This window comes from Ictidomys tridecemlineatus, chromosome 6, assembly GCF_052094955.1.
Source record: "Ictidomys tridecemlineatus isolate mIctTri1 chromosome 6, mIctTri1.hap1, whole genome shotgun sequence".
Lineage (NCBI taxonomy): Eukaryota > Metazoa > Chordata > Mammalia > Rodentia > Sciuridae > Ictidomys > Ictidomys tridecemlineatus.
The window spans coordinates 12,495,351-12,516,067 of record NC_135482.1 but is presented as its reverse complement, the minus strand read 5'-3'; the positions used below and the strand labels follow the sequence as shown (position 1 = coordinate 12,516,067).

Below are 20,717 nucleotides of genomic sequence, written 5' to 3'. Positions count from 1 at the left end.
ATTAATAAAAGGAAGAAGAGTAGAGAAGCAGATCTGGGGAAGTGGGAAGGGACCAGGGGCAGGAAAGGGAAGGTACTAGGGAGTGAGACTGATCAAAGTACATTAGGTGCACCTGAAATATGGCAAAATGAATCCCACTATTATATATGATTACAATGGAGAGAGAGAGAGAGAGAGAGAGAGAGAGAGAGAGAGAGAGAGAGAGAGAGAGAGAACTCTTCAACCTGGCATCATAGATGCCAACCATTCTCACCTTACCCTGTTTGGCTTTCTTCATGGCTCATTTTACTTCCTGCAATGGCCAGTCAGAGCACTCATTTTCCTGTGTGACATCTGTATTCTGCAGTAGAACATAAACTCCTGGAAAGGTCTGCATTGCTCATGCACTGCTAACAACCCGTGCTCATAGCAAGTGTGCAGTAAAGACCTGTTGAACAGCTGAGCCCTGTACACTGGCCGGGTCCCCTAGAAGTCACTCTGGGCCCACAGGGCAAGCAAAGGCTCTCAGAGAGCCAGGAGATTGGCTGTGTCATTTGAGCACATGTTCCTAACTGTGTCAATGCAGAGGGGTATGACACAGTCCTCGTACATACTGGGGTGTACTGGACTCTAAATGCACCTGTCAAACTATTATTTGTTTGTAGAAGACTTAATGAAATTATTCAATAACAGCATTATAAATTGTAAAATAACCCTCATAAAATGAAACTGAATTACTTAGAGTCTTGCATTATAATCCAAAGTATAAAATAAATATACATGAGTCCATATGGATATAAATAAATGATTTAAAAATAATTATAAGTGGAGGAAAAGAGGAAAAATGCTCTTAATGGAGAAATTCTGGAAATCAGGTGGCTCCACAGGGGACATCCACTGAACCTCCATGATATTCTTTCCCCAAACTCACAGCCTCAACCTCCTCATGAGAAACAAGACAAGTCAAGTTTAAGAGATATTTTATAAGCTACCCACCAGCACTCCATAAAACTATCAAGGTTAGTGATGGAAAACCAGGACCGACTGAAACGTTATCACAGAACATAGGAGACTAAGGACATGTGACAGTAATGGAAAAACAGGTGAACTGCCACGGGAGCCCAAGGTTAGGTAATGGAAATACTCCACCACTGGTTTGCTGGTTTCCCCAAATGTGCCAGTACCAGATGAGACGTTCACACCAGGGGACACTGGAATTGGATGAGTGGTGCATAGGAATCCTCTCTAGTACTTCCGCAACTTCCCGTGAGTCTCAAATTCCTTCAAATAAAGATTTATATTTAAAAAGAAAAAATAGATTCCGCAGAAAAATGACAGACCAACAGTAAGGTGAACTCTTGGGAATGGCCAAACAGCTGAGCTGACTCTGTTCCCTGCACAAGCTCATTCTTTGGTCCTTCACAAAGTGCAGAAATGAGCATCTAATGTGATGGGACAAGAAACTGGCAAAAACGCAAAATTCTCAAGAGTGTTTGAAATATGGATTTACAACCACCGCGGTTAGTAAAGGGCTTCCCTCTGAGTATGTTCTAGGACTTGGGATCTTTCTTCATGTTGGTTCAAAGATGCATGACCAGCAAGACATTTCAAACCGAGCCTTCCAGAATGGCGAAGGCAAGTCTCCGTCATGTTATTTTGTTGTGGTGGTTATTTAAAGTCCTGTGACAGTCTAGAAACTTCATAATGTTTCACTTCACCGGATGAAAAGGGTTTAGAAGTCTCTTTGGAGATTTCTCTCGTAAAAATGAAAGCTAGTAAAGTCCAGTAGGAGAAACACTTGCTTTTCTTGTTGTGGCAAGAATGGATAGGAAAAAAAAAATGTGCAAAAGAGAACACTGCCATGAAATGAAGTAAATTCCTCTGTCAACAGTTATTACAGGAATGAAAAGTGATAGGGAACAATGCCGAAGGCCTGAAGAAACTCATTTTAGATCAAATTTCATAGGAGCTTTGCCATGGAGTTTAGCCGAAGAACAGAGGATTCTGAGGACTTTGCTAGCCTCCGAATGGGTTTGCTTTAGCTGGAGTAACAGGAATTGGGGGTACCCGTAGAGAGCGGGTTCCCCAGGTCACATCACTGATAGGCAGGTCTGCAACAAAGTACTGAAAGCCAGGTGCACAAATATTATTTGATGCCATTGATCTGGCTAATTTTATAAAATGAAAATCTCATAAAAGTTTTTACAACACTCTCCACCAACATGAGCAGCGTCAAAAAAAAAAAAAAATTCTATATCACGCAAAGCTTCTCTGGATCACTCCTAAGGGGATGGTGTGCACACAGGCGATTCACACAGCCCCATTTTTTACAAAAAGATGATTACTAGTAGTTTGGCATGTCAAACTTTAAAAAAATATGCACATTTTTAGTCTGAGACTTTGATATAGCTGTAATGAATGAAAAAATAAGTACTTTTAGAAAGAGATTTCTGATATAGATACAGCTTTTAGAAAAATCAATGTTTGAAACTGTTTCCATGGTCAAGGGATTATAATGCCAGAAATGATGTTATCTATCAAAACCCTCATTTCTCCACACTTCCAAAACTTCAAAACAAGTGTTTTTTAACCTTCAAGATTAATTTCCAAATAAATAATTACAACAGGTTTTTGAGCAGGTTTGTCAAAAACAAAGATATTAAAAATCAATAAATTAGCAAAACCAAATGATTGTCATCAAGAAAGACTTAAATTTGAATGCTACCAAAACATGCATGTGATTTTTGGAATTAAATTGGAAAAAAAATGACTATAAAATTTAAGCAGCTTAGTCAACAATGTACTTTCCCTCTGTTTTGATCTGCATATTATAGGGAGATATTTCTTTTGCAATAGTAATCATTTAAAAAAAAAGTACTTTTATATAACAGGCCTTAAAAAATTCCACTATGAATTACTGTGGCACAAAGAACTATACTGACATTTTGAAAATAATGAAGGGCATTCAATAATGTCTTTTGTAGCTTAAAATATGAATACTAAGAATGTTTTCCCTAAGAGTAAAAGGGCTTATTATTAATAAATTAACTTAAAATCACTCAAACATGTATTAAAGTAGATGTTCCATGGTCTATGATATCTTCAGGCACAGTGATAGAACAGAAGTGTATTGAAACAGGTCAGCTCAGCAGTATTTCAGTGCTATGGTCCATAAGTCAAAACCAAGCTCTTTAACAGAGCCCGGGGCCTGGACCCTGTGCCCCACATCTCACACCCACCCCCTTGTCACTTCTGGGGACCCTGGGATCTTTTAGCCCTCCAGGTTCACTGATGTTCCCTTTCTCTAAAAGCACGCTCATGTCTTACCAGGATACTGCATGCTACTGTCTGTAGTGTGTGGAAATATCTGCTGAAAGTTCTGCCCCAAGGTTTGACTGTGGGCCTCTTTGAGGGCAGGGATCATGGTGATGACCTTGCCTGTCTACCCTCAGCAGGACTCCACATCCTCAAATTCTTGCACTCACACGTGGACAGTCCTGGGTAGCCTGCCTGACAGAAACTTGCTCAGCAGGCCTTCCCTCCAGAGTGGTCAGATGCTGGCCTGGCTGTCCACCTGCCTGCTCCTCTTCAGGATAAAGCAGGGACGCCTGCTGGTCCCAGATACTCTCCTCTGCTCACTGCCTGGCTGTGGACCATGAGCCTCTAGACTGACGGTCTTCTCCAGAATCTGGGCCAGGCCCACTGGCTTTTGAGGCCCAGTGCTAATGCTATGGACCCATACTTTCCCCAGAGAAGACTCTTGGTCAGCAGTCCCCTGTCCACAGGCACCAAGCATTGTGTTTCCCTCTCTCACAACCTTGTTCTTATTCAGAGACGCTGAATTTAGGTGGGGATTATTTCTTTCAGTGGGCTTCTGAGGACCCTGCCCCATAAGGTATTCTACAATCACAAAGGGTCTGTTCTGTGTGCCGACAAAGTGTGCCTCTGAGAGGAGCTGAGGGATCAACAAAACCACGGATCTCCTGCTCGGGTCTTCAGAACACAGTTCTTCATACACAGAACTAGAACTCAGCTCCCCGCCATCTGAAGAATTCCCATTAGCAACTCTTAGCAGTGTTTTGATATATTCTCTGGGAAATGCTGTAGTAGGGTAATTTTCCAGGGGCCTTTCTTCTAGGAATCCTGCTGATATTTCTGGGAATAGCGGCATCCGAGGCACATTGGCTACACGTAACAGCAGGGGATGGATAACTTACAGCAGTGACACCCAAAGCCTGTGAGAGCAGGGCCCTGATTCCCAGTGCAGGGGCCCATTCCGGCTGTACCACAGCCAGGGCTTACCTCAGGCAGGCCACTCCCTCCCTTTGGGTCCCTGTTTCCTCATGAGTGAAGTGGAGTGTTGGGACAGATGAATGAGAAGAGCCCGTGTTGGCTGGCGTGTTTCTGCCCACCAGCTGAAGGAAATTCCCAGAGAGCTCAGGAGCGACGCCGATTTCTTATTTTAATCATAGCAGACTTACTCAGGTCTCACGGGGCTGTCCTAGCTGCTTGGCACATCATCCCTTTGAAATTTCACATCTCTGTAAAGTCGTGGTCACTTTCCTATCTGGGACAGGCTGAAGAACTATGCAGCAGCCCTACAGTGGCCTAGGGCGAGTGCACTGCAGCTGTACAAGCAATTCCAAGGCACAGCCGCCGTGTGCCAGTGCCCAAACAGGGGGACAGCGGCTCCTGTTTGGACTCCTTCAGGGTACTGGTAGCAAGAGTAAGCCCAGAGATAGTGAAACACCAGGGTCCCTGTGCTAAGGTCACGCCATGAAACCCAAAAGGCACTGGCCTCAAGTGCAGAGATCTGCCTGGAAGGTGGGCCTTTTAGATTTTAGATCTTCTATCCACAAACCACTGCTGCTTCTTCCTCCAATCGTCCTGACCATCTCATTCCTCCTCTTTCTCACTCTCTCTGGTTTCTCCCTTCACGGTCCACTGCAGTCTGCTTTGCTGAGGGACCTCCAGTATGCTGATGCCCAGGGGTGCCTCATCTTCCTCAAAAGTTGTGGAAACCCACACGTCTCTAGGAACTGTCAAATGTTTTAAAACTTGAGTTATGTGCTATTCTTTTATACAAATGCTACCAATGCCCTCTAGGAAAGTAGATCTTCCCCCTCACCCCTGCCCGGCACAGAGGGCCTGGTTCTCTTGGGTGTTCCTTTGAGGTGTATTTGATTCCCACTTTATGAATGGGTTGGGGTCTAAAGTTCAACCTCTGAATCTGTTGGTTAAAATCCAAACATTCTTTCAAGGAGACAACGTTGCATTCGTGATTTTTGTTCTGGAGCGAGCTTGTGAAATCCACTAAATTCAAAAAGGGCTCACACAGAACAGCCCTGGGGACTCCGTACATCACGTACTGTGTTTCTTTGGAAAATACGCTCAGGTAGAAACTCAGCCCCTGCCCCACAGAAGGCTCTGCACCCAGAGTCAGAGGTGTGGGTTGGAGTCTCAGCTCTGCCATATTTAGCTGTATGACTCTGGGCAAGTCATCTGTACAGACTTAATCTGTAGGGTCCTTGGTCTCCTGACTTACAAAACAGTCTGAGATTCACCTTGTTTAGGCTTCTGTGACAATTCGGTGGAGCCATGTCTGGAACACTATTCCCACCCAGTAGATCTGGAAAATGCCTTTGCATCTTTTGAGGGCAAGGATGAAACTCGTAGGGCTGACTTCCTCGGAAATGTGCTCCCTGTCGATCCCACACACATTCTTGCAGTGATGGCGCAGGTCCCATGGCTTGCCCACCCACATCTCAGTCACAGCTCCTCACTTGCACTTGGTTCCCAGTCTTCTGCACATAGCCCTGGACTTGCTCCTAGCACCAGGGCATAGCAGGGGAGGAGTGGTGGTTAGGCAGGACTGGGAGGGGGGCAGCACGGATGCTGTAGGCTGAGGAGAGGGCGGGGCCAGGAGATGAGGAAGGAGCAGCGTTCAGGCATCTGGGAGTTTGGATGTGAAGATTCAGCTCCAGTTTCTACAGAAAGCCTGGGGGATCCAGAGCCTGCATCACACCCCAGTGGGACAGGGCCCTCCTCTTGTTCCACAGCCACCTTCACTTCCTTATGTCACAGTGCTCAGCAGGCTGTTCTGGAATTTTCCACTTACCTGGTGATTCTCCTGAGGGCAGGAACCATGGCTTACTTGGCTCTAGTGTCCCAGTAACAGCTACAGACCCAGGACGGATGCTCTGCTTGCTGTTTCCTGGCCAGTCCCAACTGTGTCTGGCCAGCACTTCATTCTCTAATGGCCCATGGAAGCCTGGAGGACTAGAGCAAAGTCTCCCAGACCCCATCCCTGTCTCCCTTCTCTAAACCAGCACAGGGACCCTCTGCTGGTCTCCAAGAGTTTGTGTTCTTGGTAAAGGGACACAAAGATACTCCTTGGGTCCCTCCCTATCTCTCTCAAGTTAAGACTCAGCCAGGGAAGGCTGAGTCATTGAGGCTTAGAACTGCAGAGATAAAATTGAAGGTCTTTGAAACACAAAAGACAGTGGTAAAGTCGAGTGCTCTTTCTAGGAGCCCTCAAGAGGCCTGGCTGAGATTGGGGCCAAGAATAATGGTCTCCATTACTGGAAGATCTTAAGTGATTTATTCAAGTCCCTCAGCTGGTACGAAGTAGAACTGTCATTAGAATTTACAGAATTGCTTGGCTCCAATAGACTATGCACTTCTTCCGCCTCTTCAATGAAAACGCATTTCCTTAACCGACCTCAGTACAAAGTTCTCCAATGGCCCCCGGGTAGGCGAGATGCTCACGGCTAGGAAGCTTGTCCCTAGCAGGATCTGAAAGGATCTTGTCCCTAGCAGGATCTGAAAGGATCTGCTGCAGTATGCTAAGCTCTATGCGTATTAGGAGTGAGGTGTGTTGGCTACTAAAGGTGTTTTTATTCCTGTGTTTCTCAGGTAATTGGAAATCCAATTAAACACTATTTGAATTAGTGATATGTAAGTGCAAAAAGAGTTTGTGTTTTCATGAGAGGCAAGCTAAGTGCTTTGCAATGGCTCAAGGAATATAAATCCCTAAAAACATTTCCCTCCCATTAGGTGTGGGTGATCCAAAAGAATGGGAGGGAAAAAAAATAACTCAAAGGTGCCCTCTAATTGCTTTGCAAGGTCTTATAGTTCTTGCTCCACTTTAAAGAAAAGGACTCCGATAACCCTACAAAATGCATAATGGAGGTGTTTAATGCCAGATAACACACTCAATCAGCAGACCCAGAAATATGACTTATAGATGAAAGGAGAGTTAATAAAGATTAATTTGTTCTGATTTTTGTTTTAACTGACAATTAAAGCCCAGCACGGAGTGGTGGTGTCCTGGTGTCTTGTTAAATAACTTCTTTCCTATTCTGAGGTCTTAGGACTACCCTCCAGACCCGCTTTAAGATAACAGTTCAATTTGGTTTAAAGTCTATAATCCATAGATATTTTGTGCATGGTGTGAGACAGGAAATCATTTTAATTTTTTCTTCCATATGGAGAATCTGGTGTCTAAACATCATTTATGAAAAATGTAATCCTTTCTCCAAGGATCAGCAATGCCATCTCTTCCCGTGTCAAGTTTCCATAAGTGTGTGGGTGTTCCTGGACTCTCTTCTCTGTTCTATTAATCATCTGGCACACCCCAGAGCAAATGCTCAGCAGAAATTTGCCATAGATTTTTAGTGGTTACTATTTATGAGTTTTTAACATGAATGAGTGTTTAATTTCATCAAATAAATTTTCCACATCTATTTTGATGATTGTATGGAGTTTCTCTTTAATCTATTAACATGCTCAATGATATTTGTAAATTTTTTAAAATGTTAGATCACCCTTGTCTTTCCCAGAATAAACCCAAATTGGCCATGATATATTATCTATTTTCTACATGACTGCATGTGGTTTACTAATATTTGGCCTAAGAACTTGTACATCTGATTTATGAGCAAAACTAGACTATAGTTTTCCTTTTTTGTAACTCTCTTTATGTAATTTCAGTATTGAGAACATTCTGGTTTCACTGAACATGTTAAAATCTATCTCTCTATTCTTACTCTCTGGAAGAGTTCAAGATTGGAAATATCTTTTGATTAAAAAAAAGATAGGAATTATTTCTTTGTAGACCTAAAGGGACTGTTTTCTTGGTGAGGTTTAGTGTGGTAATATAACATTATAACATATACACACGCATACACACACATATATATATTTAAATCAGTTTGGTGAATTCTACACTTCTAGGAATTTGTCTCTTTCACGTAAGTTTTCAAGAATATTGACATAATGTTGCTCACATTATTTGATAATCTCTGTCATTCTGCTTTATATATTGAGTTGAAAGCTCCACAAACCGACAGAGCATTTAATCTTTGCTGTATTCCTAGAACTCAGAAGAATTGCTGGCTCAGGCACAGTTAGAGACAGCGTCGATGAATCTGGATTCATGCCACCCCATTCATTTCCTGGTAAGTTCTTTCTTTCTTGATAAGTCCTGCCATAGCTTTGTCTATATTATTGGTCCCTGTCAAAGAACCAACTTTTGACTTTATTAAATAATTGGTTAATCAATTTCTGCTCTTACCTTCTTTATGTCCTGCTTCTAGTTTCCTTCGAATATGCTTCAACGTTCTTTGTATATCATCCTCCGTGGCAAACCAGGCATATTACTTTTTCATTTTTTCTTCTCTTAATACAAACGTTTAAGGTTTTCTATTTCTCTACATGTTTACTCATTATACTAATTTTGACACATATTATTTCAACTTCATTTAGTCTCTAAGAAGTTTTCAGTTTCAATTATGATTTCCATTTAGAACAATGTGGAATTTAGAAATGGGTTCTCAATTTTAATCAAATACGTATTTTTTTTATCTTATTGTTATAGCCTTCTAATTTAATTAGATTCTGTTCAGAGAACTACGATATAGTATAATTCTGTAAAATGTACTAGGATTTTGCTTTATAGTCCTATACATGGTAACATTTTTGCAAATGTTCTATGTGAGTTTGAGAAGGATGTACATTGTCTGACTTTTAAATACAAGATTCTTCACTTGCCCAAGTGAAGTGGTTAACTGTATACTTCACATTTGCTGTATTTTTATCAACTTTTTGATTGATCTTTCAGGACTTGGAAAGGACACATTAAAATATTTTACTACAATAGTAGACATGTCTACTTCTTTCTAGTGATCTGCCTGTATGTGGGTACAATTATGTTACAATATATGAAAATTCATAAGTGTATATATTTACATGCCTCTACACACATATATTTAAAGACACATGTGTTACAGCATGAAGTGCATCCAAATTTGAATTTTTGATCTTCCTTCTTATTAACTTTTTATTTGTAAGTGTGACCTCCTCTCTCTCTACTGATGGTTTCTCTGACACCAACACAACCAGCCTGTTTCCTTTTAGACACTTCCCCTGATAATATTGTCCCATAATTTTACTGTCAGCCTTTTCAGATTACAATGAGAAGGGTATGTGGCTGGTAAACAGTGTATCCCAGATAACATTTTCTCTTCAATCTGAAGATCGGTCTTCTCATTACCACAATTAGTTTACATTTATTTGGTTATTGATATATTTGGACTTAACTTCTATCATCTCAATTTCTTGCCTTTTCTGTGCCCAATTTTTCCTATGCTTTTATTTTCACCTTCTTTTCTTGCATTCCTATTTGTGTCTGTTTTTATAAAATGAGTGCTCCAGGAACCAGGGACAAAGGCCGACTTCAGGTTTATGCCACACTACCTTTTATCCACATTCCCAGCCACCAGGGGGCAGCATATCACCCCACAGGCAAATGCCTTAGGCAGGGCTCCTTGCTTAAATCTTACCCTTTTGAACTCGCAGTCTACCATGGTTTCTGGTCTCTTGTTTTCCTTACTTCATAGACAAATCAGTGTTTTCAAAACAGTGTAAAAAAACAGTTTTAACCCAGAATTTTCAGGTGTCATTTATAGGGTTAGTTTTATTTTCCTCCCCTCCAAACTTCTTAGTCCACAGTATTCATCAAATATTCTTATTTCATCTGTTTTCCGGATGTCTAACAAGAACACGGGGTATACAAGGAACTGCATATGTGTTGAAAGAATAAATGATGTGGATATTTCTGCTTTAAATACTTTCTAATCTTTTGCAATAAACATGAAGTATAGTGAAAAAACAAGAGTTCTTTCTTTTGGCTCCATGATTCTACTCATGGGAAGGAAGACACACAGAGGGAAAGAGAAGGAAGCTGTTCATAACAACACAGTTTGTATCTGTGAACATGTGAGAACAAGTAAGGGTCAGAGGAAGGTGGCTGAGTCATGGATTATTATGGAAGTAGTGGGCATGTGTGTTAATACTGTGCAGCTGACTCAGAAAGTGCTTATGATATAAAACAAGCAATGGGCAGAAAAGAGAATTCAATGCACATTAAGACTACAGATACGACATGACACGTACAAGACCAGGAGCCAACTGGAAACCCTCACGTTAAGAAAGTGAGGTCTGAGATCCTTTTTCTTTTTCAAAACTTAAACTATGGTTCTTACAGTGTGCACGGGGCAATGAATATAAATTTTAAAGGAAGCAAACTCTTTAGGGATGTATGTATCTACTCCTTCTCTGGTACAACTAGAGAGGCAAATCGGAATTAGTTAGGACTGTGTTCAGTTCCTGGTTCTGGAACTGAAGTTGACCATGGATAGTTGGTTAAGCCAGGGAAGATCAGAACCATCCAAAGTGGAGACTCATCAACTAAATAAATGGTGGTCCATTTGAGCCACGATTAGAATGGCTTGTTATGCAGCATTGTCTATAGTGCTAGACAACTGAGGCACCTTGTCTTTTTCTCTACAGACAGATCCTGCCACGGTGCTTGGTACCTAGAGAGCCATGATGAAAACTCTGTGTCACGGTCCCTTCTCTAGGAAGGGGAAAGAGATGTATGCTTCATCCCATTTCTGACCCTCCCACACCTACCACAAGCACCACAGCAGCTGTCATTTTTTTTTTTTTTACGCCTATGTCCTTAACACATTTCTCACTCTCTCTATGCCATAAGGGACTTGGAAATGGGAAGTTATTCACATCAGCATCTACAAGCCTGGTACAGAGTAGGACTTCGTCACTTACTTTTCACTTGACTTAAATGAATGGATTTCGGGGAGGTGACATGAACCAAAACAGCTGGCAGCAGATGGCAAGAAAAATAATCACACAAGCTGGTTCTTACTCCAGAGGTCTTTATGCTTTCCAGAAAGCCCCAACACACACACACACACACACACACACACACACACGCACGCATGTACGCACGTACACATGTACGCACACACAGAGGCAACGATTAAGACAAGCATGCCCCTTCTGGTCTTGGGAGCCCCCCCTCTTTCACCAAGCTGCACACCAACCTCACAGCCATCTGGGCCCCCTCAACCCCCCACACAGCTTCCCTCTGCTCCCCAGGGCTCCTCACCCTTCCCCTGGGGGTGGGGCCCTCTCCCCGTGAGGCCTGTCTTGACCCTACCTTTAGATCAGACACGTCTCTGTAGCACTGCTCGGAGCGGGTGTGGTCTGACAGCTGCACATTCCAGAAGCAGGGCAGCTGATACACCAGGAAGGGGTTCTGCTTGATGACGGCATTGAAAATATCCTGGGGGATAAGAGCCAAAGCGGGGTCAAGGCAGGCAGCGGGTTTGGCCTACGGTTCTGTCCCGAGGCAGCACGTCCCCTGTGGGAGGGCGCCCTGGGCATCCTGCCTGGGCACAGGACAGTTTGCACCCAGGGCGTTTCTCCCGCCTGTTATCTCCAGAAACCAAGCGATGATGTTTGGATGGAGGTAGGGATGCCGCAGGCCGCCTGGCCGCCTGTGGTCCTGCGGTCTCACAGAGCATCAGGCAGGGAGCTCATGTGGGGGCAGACAAGGGAGCATCTTTCCTATGCTCCCTGGCATATAGTAAATGAAGTCTCTTCTCCTCCCCTCCTACCGTCCTATCCAGGAGCCCAGAGTTCTCCACCTGAGCCTCCCAGAGAGGAAACTATGTGGTGACAAGTGGCCCAACTCACCCAGAGGCTGAGACAAATTATAGATCCTCCCTTCCAGCAGCTTTTTCCTGGGGCATTGGGTGGGCTTGTGATGGATGCTGCTTAGACTCCTACAGGCCACAAGGCCAGAGTAGGCAGCCCCCCTTTCAAGGCCAAGTCTCCCTTGTCTCTGGACCAATCCCCTGTTTTGGGCTCCTCTCCAAGCTCTCTCAGGGGCCACACTTATTAACCAGCATGGATGGTGGCACCAGGAGGTGAGTTATGGGTCTTTGCTACAGGACTTGGCTGACCTGACTATCCTCACTGGACATGGTCACACAATTGCTAGCTCTGGGGGACACACTCAAGTCTTGGTGACCTGACTTACAACATGAGGATAATGGATGATGTCCTCTCAGGCTTAAGAGAGCACCCAAGTATTTTTTTTTTCCTTTAATTCATTCGTTATACCGTATCTCATTGTTTAGAAAAGGAAATCAGTTTCTGGCTATCTGAGAAATCCCAAATAGCAATGCTTAAAAAAATAGAAAAGTTACCCTGCACAGTATCTGGTTTCCTCTGTATTAGAAAATTGTGTAGGAACTTGAGGATTCAGGTAACTGAACTTTTTTTTTTTTTTTGATTTTCATTTCTTTAATGGCTAATGATATTGAGCATCTTTTCTCATGAACATTTTTTTTAAGTCTACCTATGTGGTGAATCACATTTATTTATTTATGTACATTGAAAAAACTTTGCATCCCTAGGATGAACCCCACTTGATCTGCTGCAGTATCTTTTTAATATGTTTTTGTATGTGTTTTGCCAGTATTTTTAAAGAATTTTTGCATCTATATTCATCAGGGATATTGGTCTGTAGTTTTCTTTCTTTAATCTGTCTTTGTCTGGTTTGGGTATCAGGCTCTTACTAGCTTCATAAATTGAGTTTGGAAGGGTTTCCTCCTTTTCTCTCTCATGGAATAATTTGATGAGCATTCGTATTACAGATAAATTTCAGGTAACTAAATTGAAGAGGTCATCAAAAGCCTACCAACAGAGAAAAGCCCAAGACCGTGTTGATACCCAAACAAATTCTACAAGACCTTTAAAGAAGAACTAACAGGTAACTGAACTTTGAACAGAAGTACGGAGATGAGCGCCATGGATTTAGGGAGGCGACATGACAAAATGCAGAGGAATCATCTCTGTGTTCCCAAGATGGCCACCAACACCCCAGCAAGGTCAAAATCTATAGTGACCCGGTGACCCAAGGTCTTTCTTGGTCAAAATGAGAAATGGTTTTGTTATGAATATCTGTTGATATGGACAGAGTTCAAGGATCTTTTCAGGTTGCCTGGATAATAGGGAGGTTTCTAGAGCCAGGAAGTCTGTTCTTCCCACTTAAGTGTACTTCCCTCAAGTTCAGGGTCACCGGGACCGGGTCTCAGCCTGACAGGTTAGACTTATTTGCCATGGAGGCATGAAAACTTGACTGGGAGACACGTGGTGGTGCGCTGGGGCCAGGGGGAGTAGGGGCCTGTCATAGCTCTGATGGGGACAGTGACCTCCTCTCGGCACAGTGGACTGACAGCAAGTTACGATCCTGCCTCAAAAACCCACGAGCTCCCAGAGACCAAGAGCTGCATCCTCGTTCATCTGTCCTACCTCTCCTGAGCATGGCCCTGGTGTCCACTGTGCTCAGGGCACTACGCTAAATGAACAAACAAATGAACCAAAGGAAGAACTAGTGAGGGGAGCAGTGTTTCAGCCTGCCAGGGCCAAGGCAGCTCTTTCCCTCGGAGTCAATAACAGGTGGCAAAATAACCCAGAGCCAGCTGCTTTAAGATCTCCGTGAGCAACAGCACGAGGGCTGCGGCAAGTTTACATCTGGACTGTGTTAATAGGCCTGGCTGAGCCCAGGTCCCCCCCAGAACTCCGTTGGAGATGGTGGAACTTTTGAGGGGTGGGGCCAAGGGGGGAGGTCTTTAGGCCCCTGAGGATGTGCCCTTGAAGGAAACCTGGAACCTGGGTCTCTTCCTCTTCTCTTTTATCTTGGTCAGGAGGTGAGTGACTTTCTCTGCTCCTCCTCGTGCTCCTGCTGTGACATGCTGCCGTGCAACAGGCCCAAGGCAAGGTGGCCAAGAGACCAAGGACTGACACCTCAGAAACTCTGAGCCAAGACAAACCTTTGCTGTTTATAAGCCCGTCGTTGCAGGTATGTTATGGTGATAACACACTGTATGCTGACCTACCCAAGGGCACTCCCTCTACCTTGGCCACTCACCTGGTCAGCCAAGGATGTAGACAGCATGCCCATGAGCTCCCTCTCTGCCGTCAGTCTCCACATCTGCTCCCATTTCATCTTCCGCAGCTTGTCCAGAAGCAGCAGAATCACCCCTGGGCAATGGCATAGGATAGGAGAGTAAGGCAACAGTGAGTCAGAGAGACAGGCATACCAGCTCGGCACAGCCACAGTCTCTCGGGGACAGTGTGTCTGAGGCGTTCTCATTGCACGAGGAAGCACCAAGACCCCCAGGGCTGCAGCGAGAACCAGTGGGGTGGGTGACTGTGACTAGGCCCTTCTAGAGCTGGACTGTGGTGATGGCCGCACCACAATAGGCCGTGGACTTCACGTCACTGAACTGTAACATAAAGGTAGTTAAAATGGCAAACTTGTGCATGCTTTACCCCAACAGTGACAGTGAAGATCCCAGCTTGCCCTTGACAAGCAGCACCTTTCTTACAAGTGCTCGGTTCCCCCTGCCTTTTTCCCTGGAGGTAGGACACTCTTAGTCAACATGGCTGATACCTGTGGCCTAGGTATGGCTTATCTTTACAGACTGAAACAGCTCCTCTGTGACTTTGTCTTTGCAAATCTGCTTTAACAATTATTGACAAGTGTGGGGCTGGCCTCAGTGTTCCCAATGGCCAGAGGGTCTTCTGCGGCTCACGCGGAGCCAGCGTGTGTTTCAACTTCAGGTGAAGGCCGTGCTGGTGTTGGGTCTTTAAGATGAGCTCTAAAGTCTTTGGCCTCACAAGAAACTAGTAATAGGAGCTGGATTCTTCCTCCTTCCCACCTTCTTAGGGTTTTTGTGGGGAGGGATCTGGGTGAATTGGGAATGATACAGGGAGGGAAATTTCCACTGTTTATCCTTTGGTATTTTTAAGAATGCTTGCACAACTAAATATACTGCTCAGGCCAATTAATTAATTCTACAATTAATTACATTCTAATTGGGAAGCACATCTTGGCTTAGGTGAGTGGCTTAGAAACAGCTGTCTACCAACAGGTTCAGTCCAAATGTGCAGAGAAAGCCCAGAGCTGAGAACACGAACAGCCAAGAGAATGTCCCTGCAGGCCACTGCAGTTGGTGTGGCGGATGGGATGGTTACACCCAGGGCCCCCCACCCCCAATCAATCCTCTTCAGGATGCTTAGCTCAGCAGAACGGCCACTGGAGCAAACTCCAGGCGGTTGAAAAATGAACTCAGTCGATACCTGGTACATACATTTCTAAGGCTGTAGGAAGACTGATTTCCCCAAGTCAGACATAAATGGTGACTCTAAGACTTTTTACTTAATCAAATGGCACATATTTGGAGAAAAAGCATATTCACCATTGAGTGAAGGGTGTTTGGTTGACAGAATTGTACTAAAACACATGTGTGGAGATGGGAAGAATTCGTAAGTCAGAAGGCCAATTTTATCTATCTCCTTTGGGCTTCATTAGGGCTTCTGCATATACTACTTCCTTAAAACCCCCAAGCTCTTTACAAGGTATTATTCATCTCCTTAGTTTATCAGTGGGGAGGCTGAGGGGCTGACTCAGACACTTGTCCAACTCACAGTTTAAAATTCACTAGATCAGACTCATTCAGATCTGCCTGACTTTAAGGCCAGTGCAGCGCCTACCAGTCTACATCCCGCAGAGCCAAGGAAGGCTGATTCTCAGTTCCCACATGTGCCACGTGAGGAGAGTGCTGCTTGCCCTACACTACTCAGAGAACTGGCATGCCCTTTGTGGTAGGCTGGTGGCCTTCACCCAACAATTCTACTGGAGAAAGCCAAAACCACCTCATTAGAAGCCCATGCCAATTTCCATTGTGTAAACACCCCAGGTTAGGGTCAACCCCAGAGAGTTGTGTGATGTCATTGAACACGGAGCTGGGAAGGAAAGCAAGACAACCGGCCCTCCTGAGCCATATGAGCAAGATCCAGCACACCACTGAAACTGTTCCCCAAATATGGACATATTTTTAGAAACAGTAAAATTTGCCACAGATGTATTATTTGATTGCTTCTTCAGTGAAAAAGGAAAGACATTTACAAGTTAAAGAGAACATTGTGATGTAAGTCACTGGTGATTGATGCAAAAAATAGACTCTAGTCAAATGTGTGAAAGAGAATTTCATTATGTCTTGTTGAAAAAATTAATTCTAATTAGGTTGGATCAAGGCTCCAACATATAGAAAAAAATGGGGGAGGGGATTTTAGAAGATCTAGATGAACATTTTAAAGCCTCCAGAGTGATCCACGGTAGACCTGCCTGTCTCTGGGGGCCGAGTTGAGAACTGATACTTTTAAATGGTGCTAAGACTTGTTGAGCCTAAGTGGCAGATGTGACCCAGCACTGTTTGCTAGACTACTGGAAAAGGGGTGGGGTCAAGAACAGAGGACATCTCAGGGCACAAAATCGGGCTGAAGCTGGAGCTGGGGGCTGCGGTTGCATCTGATAAAGAATGTCCAGAGGACTAAATGGAGAAACACAAGTCTGTTATCCCAGTGACCGAGACTTTAATTATGTGGTTTTTAACTTACTTTTAAAATGATAAGTTATTTCAAACTAAGAGAAACTGATGTAAAAAAACGCACAGAAACTAATGTAAAAAATACCCACCACTCAGAGATCTTCCAACTTATCCTACCTTCTCTCCTCCACGGAGGCAACCAGATTCCCGTGGTGGTTGTGCTTCATGTCAATGCCTGGTTTTATATTTTTATTCTCTATGTATATGACTACAACCAATATATGTTGTTTTTGGTGTTCTGCATCACCTATTTCCCATTTTGACTTGCCTTTCCACCCACTGTTATCTCTTTAAGATTTAATCATGTTGGGTTGTGTATCATGTGTATATATATATTTTTAAGATAGAAGACAGAGCAATATTTTTTTAAAAGAGAGAGAGACAGAGAGAGAGAGAAAGAGAGAATTTCTAATATTTATATATTTATTTATTTTAGTTTTCGGTGGACACAACATTTTTATTTGTTTGTGGTGCTGAGGATTGAACTTAGGCTGCACGCATGCCAGGCGAGCGCGCTACTGCTTGAGCCACATACCCAGCCCCAGTATCACTGTATATTTACCTGTGTTAACTATAGGGAAAAAAAATAAAGGAAAAACTTACTGGTATTAAAAAAAAAGATTTAACCATGTCAATATTTCAAATATGCAATTACTTCGTTCATTTTTAAACATTACACAATTTTTTTGGAGTATTCCCCTCCTGAACTATATTCGGTTATGGCCTATGTTTTTGCTGTTATAAACAATGCTGCAGCGGGGCGTGGTGGTACACGCCTGTAATCCCAGCAGCTTGGTAGGCTGAATCAGGAGGATCTCGAGTTCAAAGCCAACCTCAGCAATGATGAGACACTAGGCAAGTCAATGAGACCCTGTCTCTAAATAAAATGCAAAATAAGGCTGGGGATGTGTCTAAGTGGTCGAGTGCCCCTGAGTTTAATCCTCAGTACCCCCCCAAAAAATCCCAAACCACCCCCATCAAAAAATGCTGCTGCAATGAACATCCTGATCCCAATTCATGTCTCCTTGGGCAAAGGCATGATGATTTAACCAGGAAATGCCTCCAAAGTTGTACAAGAACTGTAGTGTTGATGGTGCGACTTGTTCTGAAACATCTCCAACTACTCCATCTTCCTTCTCTCTACTAGTTATATCTTCACGGAGACTCACGGATTCCACACTTAAAATGAGTTTTACCTTTCTTCTGTCATTCATTCAAGTTATTTATTGAGTGTCTACTCTGCGCTAACCAATGGAGGCTGACTTGCACTTGGTTTTCTTCCTGTTGTTTTTCAGTCTCATGGGATACATTTAAGATCTTAGCTCAACATACATTTACCGGAGGGGCAACATTTGCCAGGCCTTTCTGTGGGAATACAGATTCCATCTCTCTGACTCCCACTCCACTAGGATTCCATGTAATCACTGCAGTCACTGAGGATGAGTGCTGCTTATTAATGGCACTTGGGATGGGGGCACTCACTGGGCCTGGCTGGGATCTGGTCAGGCATCTTGGGAAGCAACATGGACCAAGGAATGGAGGGAGGAGACAGGGTAGCAAGACTGGATTATGCATGACCCAGAGAGTGTGCTGGTTAATATGGGATGCTATGGGGCAACTGCTAGAAGGTGAGCAGGGAATGAGTTGAAAAGTCTTTCATTTATGCATAGGTGCTTTCCACCATTTCCATGCAATTTCCAAGATTAAAATGATGTTCTAATAACCCATGGACAGAAGGGCTGACCCAGGGGCTCTAGCTGCCCTGGCCCCAATCAAGTACCCCAAAACTCAGGGAATGTCACCCGTGTACAGCACACTGATTGGGAAATTCTGCTGAGGATACATGGGAGCTAGAGAAGGGTTTTGAGCAAGGAAATGGCTGAGACTAAATTTGTTTTAGAAAAGCCAACCTAAATGCTTTATCAAGTCATTCCATAAGATCAAAGCCTCTGGTATCTCAGACTGGTTTAAAGAACAAGCCCTGACCCTTCGCTAGGGCAGCTCCATCTGAGTTTTGCCTCGAGTTAATTCTTTTCCTTTCCATCAGATCACTCCTTCCAGCAGAACTGGCACAATGGCACATGGGAATCGCAGCTTCCAGGTCTGCTAGTGCGCTATCCTTGACCTCACAAGCCCACCACTGGGGCCCTGTCTGGCCTTTAATATAGAACTTATTTTTTCTGTAGTTCGTTCAAGGAATTTTTTCCCTGTTTTATTCACTGAGTTAACTGGGAACTGAGTGGAACACAATCCTTGTTTTTAGGGAGCAAAGCCTAACAGGGAAGAGGATGGTAACTAACAAGAGGCAATATGCACCTTCCTGACCAATGGCAGGTGGTGGAACTGCTGTGGTCGTTGGGGGACAAGGAGCAAGGTTGCAGTCAAGGGGAAGCATCAAGGAAAAGCTTCCTGAATAAAGGATGCCTAAACCATCACCTTCAGGATGCAGAGGATTATCTCAGTGAGAGACAACAAGAGTGAAGGTCAAGCCAGCCAGACTTCTCCCTGCAGGGCAGGGGATTCACTGGGATGGGCTTCTGAATGATGATCAGATAGATAGCAGATTTCCCCACCACACTCGAGTAGCAGAACTAAAAAGGTAATGGTCCATTTCCACCTCTTCTCCCAAAAAAGAAGATTAAAAATAGGATACCTAAAGTTGTGTAGCACAGAGAAAAACATTTGTGTTTGCGCATGAATCTATAATTAGCTACAGGTTAGTCATAAAATAAATATCCTCATGTCCTCACACTAATGCAACAGAAAGAATCTTGGGGACACAGGTGCTGTTGGAGCCATCCTGGAAAGGGAGGCTGAATGCAGAGAAATAACCACAGTATAGGAAAAATGAGTCCTGATGTTACTCACTGCAGAAGTGACTCCTGGAAAGGCCACTACGATTCTGAGCCTTGGTTCCTTATTTGTAATATGGGACAATCCCATATTTTTGGAGGATTAATTGTATCTTCAAAAGTTCGGGGGATATAGCTCAGTTGGTATACAGTGCTTGCCTTGCATGCACAAGGCCCTGGGTTCAATCCTCAGCACCACAAAAAAGTATACAGTAGGAACAGGATCCATTAATGCTGAATTGAGAACTAGTAATTGATCATTAATATCCTGACCTAGTAATTCATGAAGGAGCCTGAATTTACAGATCATTCGAAAAATCTTCAATGTCCCGTTGTGTGTGCACAACATACTGGACACTTGATATACCAGCAACATTTTTACATATTTCCGGGCCCCTCAGTCTTCTGATTATAGTCTGTTTATGGTGTCACCACCAGTGTTATTAGGACATCCCCTGGGGTTCCTGCAAGTGGCAGCTAAGAGACACAACCACAGGGAAGGAAAAAAAATAATAACAAAGGCAAGAAAATCCACCACATGGAAAATTATGTGCATAAATTATGTTGTTAAGCAGCTTAGGAGTTTTCTTAGAATGTGAAATCTAATCACACTGATAGAAGCTTAGGAGAGAATCTGCCCATTTCTTCAAAGGTTAGGAGTATGCACATAGGTGGTAAAAAGGCCAGAAAAACAGTCCTTTCAAGAGAAAAAGAACTCTAAATAACCAAAAGAGTTGAAAAACAATATTTCTAAGATGAACACAACCCCAGCTATTTATTGACCTCACTCATAGGGTGCTGGGGAGATATTGTAACTAATGACTAGAAAGGGCTTTTGAAATATAAAGTGGTACATAAAAGCTTAATAAACAACAGTTACAGAAACTATGCATTTCCTCATTAAGGTGCCTAATTCTCACTCACCGGAACTTGCATAATTCCCACTTGAATTAATATAAATTATGTGCATGTAGGCAAAGCGGGGACAAGCTTTTTAAGTGCACACTGGTTAAAATAATGAAAATGGTTGCACCTTCAATTGCACCTTTTCAGGCTGAAA

General features: G+C 43.5%; 1 protein-coding gene across 8 annotated transcripts in view; it reads right to left on the bottom strand.

Moving 5' to 3' along the window:
• The window catches only part of Large1 (LARGE xylosyl- and glucuronyltransferase 1), a 507,191-nt gene that overhangs the window by 59,481 nt on the left and 426,993 nt on the right, over positions 1-20,717 (bottom strand). For all 8 annotated transcript variants that reach the window (XM_078052856.1, XM_078052857.1, XM_078052859.1 and 5 more), the window contains 2 exons: positions 14,282-14,394; positions 11,501-11,626 (listed from right to left, as the gene is read on the bottom strand). In XM_078052856.1, the coding sequence (XP_077908982.1) occupies positions 11,501-11,626; positions 14,282-14,394 (239 nt within the window). The remainder of the gene's footprint in view (positions 1-11,500; positions 11,627-14,281; positions 14,395-20,717) is intronic.